This window comes from Fulmarus glacialis, unplaced genomic scaffold (assembly GCF_000690835.1).
Source record: "Fulmarus glacialis isolate BGI_N327 unplaced genomic scaffold, ASM69083v1 scaffold24078, whole genome shotgun sequence".
Taxonomy (NCBI): Eukaryota; Metazoa; Chordata; class Aves; order Procellariiformes; family Procellariidae; genus Fulmarus; species Fulmarus glacialis.
The window spans coordinates 1-9706 of record NW_009230465.1 but is presented as its reverse complement, the minus strand read 5'-3'; the positions used below and the strand labels follow the sequence as shown (position 1 = coordinate 9706).

The following is a 9706-nucleotide window of genomic DNA, read 5'->3' as shown; positions in this document are numbered from 1 at the left end:
TGTGCTGCCCTTGCTCGAGGGAAGCCCGGGTGTGTAGCGTGCTGGGAACCGGGGTATCGCAGCACAGGGGTGTCAGCAAGGAACAGATATACCAAAAATAGATAGGAGTAGAGTAAGAGAAGCACAAGAACTCTTAGCAAGTGATGATGGATTTGTGCTGGGTTATGAGCTGTGCAGCAAGCCCTATAAACCCGTCCAGTAGGATCTTAAAGGCACTTGATTTTGTTGTGGTCTTGTCCAGAAATGCAACTGTGCTTTCTCTTCTCTGCTTGTGAGCATACACTGTAAACTCCTTGAGAAAGAGGCTTGCCTCTCGCTTGTCCATATGTGCCTCTGGATAGCAAATGTTTTCTCCTGGCTTTTATTAATCTTGAAATGCTTTCTGTCTCATTCTTCCTGTGGGTGCATCTCTCTTCCTCTGCACCTTCTTACTTTGATGGCTGTGGCTAGTGATGAGCTCAAAGCACTGGGGAACTTCTGGTAATGTTTTAACTTCAGCTATACAGATATTTAGGCCTTGGAGAGGAGGGAAGTGCTGACAGTGGAGAAGGACAGGAGGAGAATTTGTCCCTGGATGGTCACAATATGTTTTGACCTTCTGTTTTAGAAACTCTTTCGTACACGGATGACACGGCCATGAGCAGGTCGGTGGTACAGTCCCTGCTAGCCAAGCGAGAGTTTGATGAAGTTGATATGGCCAAGAGGTAAGGACTGCAGCCAGCTTCAGAGGCCAGGGTGTTGACATTTACTAGTGAAGGCAAAACTTCCTTAAGATTCAGCAATCACTGTAATTTTCTGTGAAAGGGGACAGGGGCTAAGGCAAAGTCATTGTTAATTTGTGGAGGATAAAAGATCAGAAAAGTGAGGGCTAATCCTGTAATTTATTGTGTGCTTTGCACTGTCCTGGAACATGCAGCAGTGTTAGCTTTAGTGTGAGTCCAGAGTCTGCTTTGAAATGAAGCAGGATGGAACATGCAGTATTGCAGCTGTGTATGGTATTCACGTTTGTGGAAGATAATGCCTAGAAATTTCAGAAGCATTTCCTTTCATGTTTGTTGCTATTTATGTTTGTACCTCCCTTAATTTAGTTAGTGAATATTAGTGAGGTCAGCTTCAGTTTGTTATGATCCATTTCCCTTTTGAATCCACAGCCCTGGTAGCATTTGGTTCCACTTAAGGGAGAACATTTATTTGTTTAGAAAACTCTCCCATTGAACTCGAACAAAAGACTTTCTTTGTGGTTGTGACCCACGGAAACATTTCCAGTTTGCTTCTATTTCAAGGCAAAGTTGAGAGGAAAACAAGTGGGCTGTGGAGGGTGATGTTTATACACCCTTTCCTCCTTTCACACCAATTTTTTCTACAGAATTGAATCACTTGAACCCTGACTGTCACTGAATTATCCACGTGTTATTAATTCACTTTTTACAGTGGCTTTATACAACCTCTTTACAAACATCAGTAACAGACGAAATATCCTATGTATTTTTTCTCACCTGCGTAACTGCTGCTCTCTTGCCCATGCCAGGTTTGCTGAGGAGTACAAGAAGGAACCCAACAGGGGCTATGGCATGGCCGTTGTCAATGTCTTCAAGAAGCTCCTGAGCCCCAAATGCAATGATGTGTTTGAACCAGCGCGAGCCCAGTTTAATGGGAAAGGCTCCTATGGCAATGGCGGTGCCATGAGGGTGGCAGGCATCCCACTTGTGTATTCGGATGTCCAGGATGTTAAGAAGGTACCGTTCTTGGCTCCTTTTGGCACCTCGGCTCTGGGAGTCCCTGCTGTCAGGGGAGTCTCGCCGTGGTCTCTCAAGTAGGCTTGCTAACGATGTGTTTTTGTTTGCAGTTTGCGAAGCTGAGTGCTGAGTTAACCCATGCCAACTCCCTGGGCTACAACGGGGCCATCCTGCAGGCCCTGGCCGTGCATCTCGCCCTGCAGGGAGAACTCAGCAAGGAGACCTTCCTGGAGCAGCTCATTAGCCACATGGAAGATGTAGAGGCAGATGACAAGTCTCTTACTGATGCCCGAGCGTAAGTAGCTGTGAGGAGCACTAACACTGCTGTGTACAGTTTATTCTGGCTCTTCGCATTCTCTCTTCTTCATTGTATTCTGTTTTTTTTTTCCCAGGTTGGGATTTGAGGATTCACCATTTTCAAGGCGTCTAAAGAAAATAAAGGAATTTTTGGAACTCAGTAGTGTTCCCAAAGCAGATGTATTGTTTGAATTAGGTAAGTACCTTTCTTACTACAAGTATTACGAAAGAGCTGGAAGCAGGACTAATTCAGCAAGCCTAGTTCATGTGTCCTCCCCCAGATTGCCACCTCGGCCTCTGCTGCCTGTCAGGCACAGAATGTGCTGGAAAGGCTGCCTGTGCTCGCCAGTCAGTAATTCGCTGAGTCTCGACCCAGTGACTCCCTCTCTGTATTGGTGGGGAAAAAAATGTCTTGCTAAGAAAAACTTACCATGAATAACGTTTCTTAATATTCTAAGATCTCTTGTCTTAATGGCTATCAGATCTTCATGTTACATGGGAACAGGTAGGTGTGTATTGCCAAACTGTGCTGGTGTCACTGGGAGTTGGGCTCCAGGATGTGAGTAGTACTGGGGAACTATGGGGAGATTTCTTTTGAGATGCAAACTTTTGCACTTTGTCGTGATAAAATCAGCAATAGTGGTATTGAAAGTAACTGGCAGTGGGAAGTTGCAGTTAGAAGGGAAAAGGTACTTCTGCGGGAAGCAAGAAACAAGTGTTCTGCAGCACTGAAGATGATTGGTTTTGTTGACAGGCAATGGCATTGCTGCTTTGCGGTCTGTCCCTACTGCAATTTACTCCTTCTTGCGCTGTATGGAAGCTGACCCAGATATTCCCGATCACTACAGCAACCTGCAGAGGACCATCATCTACTGTATCTCTCTGGGTGGAGACACAGACACCATTGCTACCATGGCAGGAGCCATTGCAGGGGCTTATTATGGGGAGGAACAGATACCCCCAAGTTGGGAGCAGAGCTGTGAAGCTTTTCAAGAGACACAGAAGCTGGCAAATAGCTTGTATGAACTCTACTGCCAGCGGCTCTGAGCTCCAAGGGGAGCCTGTTTTCTGAAGGCAAAGCGGGTGGTCAGCTCTGCTTTTCTGGTCAGAAATCTGGTGGTGGATCCACGCCATCTGCCAGTGAGCCTCCACCCGAGGAAGAAGCCTGCTGCTGTGAGTTGAGAGCTGGAAGCACGAGCTGGTTTGGAAGAGAGGGGACATACCCTTCCATTAGGGTTCAGCTGGGAAGTGGCTGCATGTGGCACCTTGGACAGTGGGTGCATCTCCTCTGAAGTGTACAGGAGCGTCTAGTTTTTCATCAGATTTCTGCTTCTTGCTTTGTCCCACCCTTATGCCACTATGTCATTTTGTCATCACAGTTACTAGGTGGGTGTCTGAATCCACTGACTTTCTTGCTGTTTTCCTCTACTCCTGTGTGCCGTGGCCTTTGTTTCAGTTGTTAGTGACCTGTCCTGCAGTGGCTTTGATAGGCTCCACACCCCTCTCAAAATACCAGTTCACACACAGCTGACCAGCTAAAGGATGTAGACGGGAGACATCAGAAAGGCACGTCCCTGGAGAGCCTGGAGGGTTCCTGCGCGGTGGCACGGTTTACCACCAGTGTTCTGGAGCGAGGATGCTGGAGGGTAGACCTCCCAGGAGGTTCACTTCTTTAAGGCAGAATGAAAAGAGCCAGAGATTGGGGAAGGGATTTCTTTGCATTGCTAGTGGCATTGTGAGAACTGCCTTTGGCGCATGCAGACAGAATCCCAGTTGGTTCATTGTTACTGCTGGAAGAGGACATAACTAATTACTGCTCCTTTGGTGTCCTTTGCTCTGCGATCCACCTCGCACCGTCCTGATCTATTGCATTTTGTGTTCCCTTACGTAGCTGGCTTTCACATTGCTGCAGCTACTCTAGCCATTTCCTTTGTTCCTAATCCTTGAATTCTGCGTTTTTAATCCTGTCCTATGTACGTCCAGAGAGTGAGATTGCTGTTTAAATCTGAGTGGAGATAGTTGTGAAACCCAGTGTTACACAAGGATTGAATTCTGGTTCTGTGCAGTCAGTGACAAAAATTACTTCAGCTGGAAGCAGGAGTTAACCTCTCACAGTTTTAAAACTCTGTACTTGGTAAGAATCATCTGAAAATGAAGGGAAAGGTAGGTTAATTGGGGGAGAATTTATCAGAGTTTAAAAGAAGTTGTGCATTTGGAGCTGTCACTGGTGGCCAAGAACATTCTAGCAAAGCTGTGTTGTTCCAGAGTTTCACATTTAAAACCTTTGCCCAGTGGAGCTGGTCAAAAAGGGAGTAACAGCTTGGGTATGGCATGTCTAAAAAGGGTTGAAAGCTTTTTAATAATTGAAAACAAAAAGAAAGAGGCAAGCAGTCATCATATGGAAATGTTTATAAATTTCAATGTGACAATGTAATTCTCCATTATTTCTCTAGTATTTCTTCTGACACTGGGAAGTGACCATTCTGCTCAAAAGGAGCTCACTCCCTGTGGTATCGGCACACAGTGGTTGTGTGTGTCAGGCTGCATGCACACGTGGAAAATCTGGCTGCAATAGGTCATTCCAGTTTTTTCTGTACTCTCCTTCCTTCAAGTGCCAGTCTTCTGTGTGATGCTTTAATGGGTTTTCCTTGTATAAATGAATTCTTGTCCTGAGAACATGTGGAATTTTGGTCTATTGTATATTTATGTATTGTGCTGCAGATCCGAGATGTAAAATGTCAGGTTTTTCACATTATTCTGCCAGAGGTGTGAACATATTCACGGAATTATTTAAAAGAAGGTATTTTCCTTTTAAAGCAGCTTTATAATTTTAAATGTTTGGAACTCATGAAGAGCAGAAGAGCTCCTGTTTAAAACATATAGCTCATTTTAGGCCAGAATTTAAATGTGTACTAAAACATTTAGCTCTGACTTCCTTGGAAAGAAATAAAATCTTAGTTATCTTTGTTAATTAGCCACTGCTCCTGTCTTTTCATTCAAGTCATGAAGTTGTGCTTCCATACTAAATGACAAGAGGAGTTGTATGAAAACCTCTGGGCTCTTTCTCCCCACCCCATACTTCACTTTAAGACTCAATCTGAAACTACTTTGTTATGGCTTCTTGAAATCTTTCTGTAGAAAGCAGAATGGAAGTTGTTCGGTGCTGGTTAGAGACACCTTGCGCGTAGCCGAGACTCGTGCTTGCTTTGGGGTGTTCTAGCACTGGAAATCTGCTGTAAAAACTACTTTCAGGTGGCCGCTCTTGCCTGTGAGCAGTACGGGGTAGCTGAAGTTTGTGAAAGGCCAGGAGATGTGGTTCTTGTTAACAGCGGTGTGAGTCGGAAGCATCGATCATGTGCGTTGCAGGGAGGTTTGCTGGAGAGGCCCTTTTCCTTTGCTGGCTGCGGCTTGTAGACTGTTTGCAGCGAGGAGCAGTGCGTGGAAGGAGTTCAGCTGCTGGAGTCCAGCGTGCGATGATCATGCAGAGACCAGGGAGTGTGCTGGGTGCCCCGTGACTTGCAGCAGGAGAATCGCTTGTTCTTCATAGTCAGATTTGAAGGAGTCTGCCCACGTGGCAACCAGGCTTCTCTAGAACGAGTAACGTCTCCTCTTCCAGGTAAGAGATCAGGTGGAAAAACATATTTTCTTCTCTTTATTCTTTGTACTTTTAGTCTCTGAAAGTGATTTGCTTACAGGTGATTCACCATTTCTTCTGTGTGCTGCTGAACTGACTGCTTTTGTTGCTCGGGATGCGAGTTTGGCTGTAGGCAAGGTTGTGTAACGTAGCAAAAAAAAGCATCATGGAAAAAACAGAAGGGAAAGGGAATCCCCAACACTTTGACTTAAATTCCTCAAGTTAATAATTGCCAGTCTGGAAGGGTCTGGATTTCATCCTTTTTTTAAAAATGGTCTTCTGGAGACAGGGATCTTTTCCTTAATCACGAAAAACATGCAATACCTTCTTACGTAAGAGTATTAATTAGCAAGCAAATCTGCTGGACTGCTGGGAACAAGTGAGCTGGATTTGAGAAGGAAATACAGTGCAAGAGGTCCGTATGAATGGTCTCACCAGCAAGGCTGAGCAAGCCCATTAATAATTGGACAAAGGCACAACTGAGCCCACCTTTTATACAGTAAGTTTTATTGATGTTTTGTCAATACAATCAAGTACTGTAGTTTTAGTTCTGAAGAGGCGGCCAGTTTCTGATCACAAAAAGAGTGCATTTTAAACCAACTTTTACTATGACAGTGCATGTAGTAAGTATTTACAAAACTAAAAACCTCTATATACTAGGTTAGAAATGAAGATACTAGAGGCAAATTTAAAAAAAATAGTAAGAATTTGTATATAAAAATGCACATTGTAATGCAGTTTTCATAATTAAAAATAGACATACTTCATCCAACCCAACCTTTTTTATTATTGTGATTGAAACCGAAATCCCATGCGCTCACACACACGACAGAATATAATCCTTTCTGCTGGCGAATATCACGTACTCAGTACTCCAGAAAAAAATTCTTCCTGACAGTGTCCGGTTTAGTGAACAGCCTCCCTCATCCTGTGCATCGTTTTTTCTAGCCTAACTCTATGTGCGTGTAATATCTTTGCCTTTCAATTACTGTGTAAATGTAACAGGTTATATAGCTGCAGAAGATTGATTATGGTTTACGCTCTGCACATGAAGGGAAAGTGAAATTGCAAAACAATATCTACAGCACTGAACGAGTTAATGTCTCGGTGTGGTTATAGTGAGTATTTTTGTCATTGCTTTTTGCCAGCTAGAACAAGAAGTTTCGAGTAAAACAAAACAGAACAAAAAGAGGTGGAATGTAGGTTAGAACACAGTATAAATAAGTCGCTTTGCTGAGTAACAGGATGAAGCTTCCACCCCGGCACGCGGCTGGGGCGCGAGAAGCTCCTGGCCCTGCTGCAGGTAGTGTGCACGCGTCGCCGGCAGTGCCGCGCGGTGGAAGGAGCCAGACCCCGCTGCTGGCCGGGGCCTTGCCTGGCACCAGCTCGAGTTCACCGCTGTTCTCCACAGGAAAGACGCTTCAATAAAGGAGACAAGCCCCATCCTAGCACCCTCCTCCCAAGCCTGGGCTTGAAGAAAACATCTGAGCTTCCGCTTTTAATCTTAGGGGCTCTTTCGGTATGGCTCCTGTTCCTGCGGGGAAATAACCCAGTACGATCAAAGCCCGAATGGCCCTGACACCCCCTTGCCTTCAGGATCTGAAAACGTCCAGCTGGATTGGAAACACTGGGGCAGCCTTTCGGCTTGAGAAGGTTTCATCTTTGAACGAAACTTGCAGCTTTATGTGGAGAAAATCCCTGGGAGGGGGACACGCCAGCCCCAGCCCAGCAGCAGCTGAAGCGCTGGCCTTCCAACTGTGAATTTCCTTTTTGTGTTTCTTCATTTCAGGGATAGGTGTGTTTTTACAAGGAAGCCCTGGATGGCAAGAGGCTTAAGGAGAAAAAACAAACAAACAAAACAGAAATAGAAAAAGAAAAGTTGTTTAAATATCTTGTACAGTCCATCTGGAGAACAATCCCAAGTCCCATTCTTGCTACGTTTCTTTGGCCATAGAACAGGCTTTAAGAAAATTTAAGGGTAATAGTTGCTCAGCTGGTGACCAATTGTTGCTGTTTTCTCAGGGATGTGCCTTTGCAGAGGGACACGCAGTGTAGCGCATGTGGATTAACTTCAGCAGCGTGCTACTTGCCTGGGATGAGAAGAACCGCTTTACTGTGAGTGCAGGTGGCAATGACTATGCTACCACGAGAAAATCTGCAAAGCAACAGGGTTCAGCTGCTCCCTTTAGCAAAGGACAGAGCAGCCAAGTGGTCAGTATCCGTGCATACCTTTCCCAGAACCTTGTCGCTCATATTCAGGTCAGTAACATTTCAAGCATTAGTGAGACAAAGTGGTAACAACAGACAAATGTGATACTTTTTTTTTTTTTTTTTTTAACCTAAGTCACAGATTGGCACCTGGAATGGTGCACTTTTACAGGTACATATTGCACTAGATTTGTCAATAACATTGTTAAGTAGATAATAGCACCGTTGTAAAATGACTGAATGGAAAGTTAGAACGAACACTATTTTTTCTTAATTAAAAGGTCCCCAGAGAAAGGGGGGATACCAATGCAAAAGTTTACACATCCCGAAATAGTGAGACAGTAAAAGCAAGTTGTCCGTAAGTGGCACTTTCAAGAAAGTGTAACTAAACCTTCTATCAAACCAGGCTAGAAGCACCGTAAGCCAGGCTTGCAGTGCCATCCTCGTGTTGTCAAGGAATAAGATGCTCACAAGGCCAAGCAAGTCTTCGGGCTGCAAAGAAACAGACAGGACAGAACTTGCCCTTGGACTTGCCAGTAGATGAATTAACCCGAGAGAGAGGATCGTTGTTTGTCACAGGGGTCCCAGCTTCCCTCAACGGCTTTGGAATAGGTCGTCTGTCATCTTCCCAGATACCAATGCCTGGATGTTTTTATTCCTAAAGGTGCTGGGGGGGAGGGTTAAAAATAATATTTACTTCTCATAAGAAGGTGCTTATGCAAAGTGTTCCACTTTTTATGATTATAAATCCAACCACACTGAATCCGGAGTGAATCGGAGAGACTGCCTCAAAGCACATTCTGAAAAAATAGGCATCAGTGAGACTAAAACTTGCGCATCTGATGGTTTGGGAAGGAAATTTCTCAATTCATCATGGATCTCTGCTGCTGTACAGGTTTGTTTTAAGTGCCTAGGATCCCTGTGCTGGTTAGCAAATACACCATCCATTACAACAGCTGTATTTATTTAACTAGTACTCAAAATCGGAAACAAGGACACTTGATTACAGACCAGAAGGGTCTGATCCTCCAGACGACCCTCTCTGGATCACAGAGCAGTTTACTGCAGAGCCAGATCCTTGCCATCCCAAGCGCATTCCTGTGTTTGATGTACAGTCACTAGGGTAAAATTTATTCCAAATACGCTTTGCTGAGGAAGTCACTCCCCTCCCTCCCTTCTCCCTCCCCCAAAAAAGAAAGAAAGATAGATAGATGTCTCCTTTCCAATTACCCTCTTGACTCATGGATCAAACAGCGTGAAGCAAGATCCCACGACAACGGCTTGCGCGTTCTTCCCAGTGATTTTTCTTTTTCGTATTAATTTTAAAAAACTTTTTTATCAAAAAAAAAAAAGACAGTTTATGGCTAAAGTGGGTGAAAAGGAAATGTGCCCAACAGCCGTTATGTAGGGCAAAGCAGGAACCCGGAGAAGGAGGAGTGGATGTATTCCGTGGAGTACAACCCATTGGCCTGGTCCGAGGGCATTTGTACCCAGACTTGGTCGTTCTCCTTGAGTTCAAGCACGGCACTGCCCGAGGCCTGGTCCAGGTAGCCCTTTTTGTACTCGTCATAGGTGTAGGTGGCGGGCACGTTGTTCTTATAAAGGGCCACCCAAACGTTAGTCCCTTTGACGTGCACGTGGTAGGCAAAGTAGTAGATGCCGGATACGGGGCAGGTGAATATCCGGGTGACTGGGTTTTAGCCGTTATGCCCATTATACAAAGTCCGGTCAAACTTGACTGGCATGCCCGACGCTGGGAAGGGAGAGGTGAGGATGGCAGTGAAGGCTGGCGCGATCCGGGCGGAGAGCTCTCCTCGGCCGAACTGCGGCT

At 45.1% G+C, this 9706-nt stretch overlaps 2 protein-coding genes across 2 annotated transcripts; one reads left to right on the top strand and one right to left on the bottom strand.

Annotated features, from left to right (window-relative positions):
- Positions 1–612: 612 nt before the first annotated feature.
- ADPRHL2 (ADP-ribosylhydrolase like 2) lies at positions 613–3171 on the top strand. The gene is made up of 5 exons (XM_009584241.1): positions 613–704; positions 1529–1736; positions 1847–2031; positions 2129–2229; positions 2788–3171. The coding sequence occupies exons 1-5, from the start codon at positions 637–639 to the stop codon at positions 3078–3080; spliced, it is 855 nt and encodes a 284-aa protein (XP_009582536.1). The 5' UTR covers positions 613–636; the 3' UTR covers positions 3081–3171.
- A 6104-nt stretch (positions 3172–9275) lies between these two features.
- Positions 9276–9620, bottom strand: LOC104081479 (collagen alpha-2(VIII) chain-like). The gene is given in 1 exon segment (XM_009584240.1): positions 9276–9620. A coding segment is annotated over 1 exon segment (345 nt).
- Between the last annotated feature and the right edge of the window lie 86 nt (positions 9621–9706).

What these genes read in the sequence shown, in the direction of transcription:
- ADPRHL2 (XM_009584241.1), top strand. Translation starts at nt 637, where the DNA reads ATGAGCAGGTCGGTGGTACAGTCCCTGCTAGCCAAGCGAGAGTTTGAT. An exon ending in ATGTCCAGGATGTTAAGAAG is followed by an intron (nt 1,737 to 1,846) that starts GTACCGTTCTTG and finishes TTTTGTTTGCAG; the next exon opens with TTTGCGAAGCTGAGTGCTGA. An exon ending in TCTCTTACTGATGCCCGAGC is followed by an intron (nt 2,032 to 2,128) that starts GTAAGTAGCTGT and finishes TTTTTTTCCCAG; the next exon opens with GTTGGGATTTGAGGATTCAC.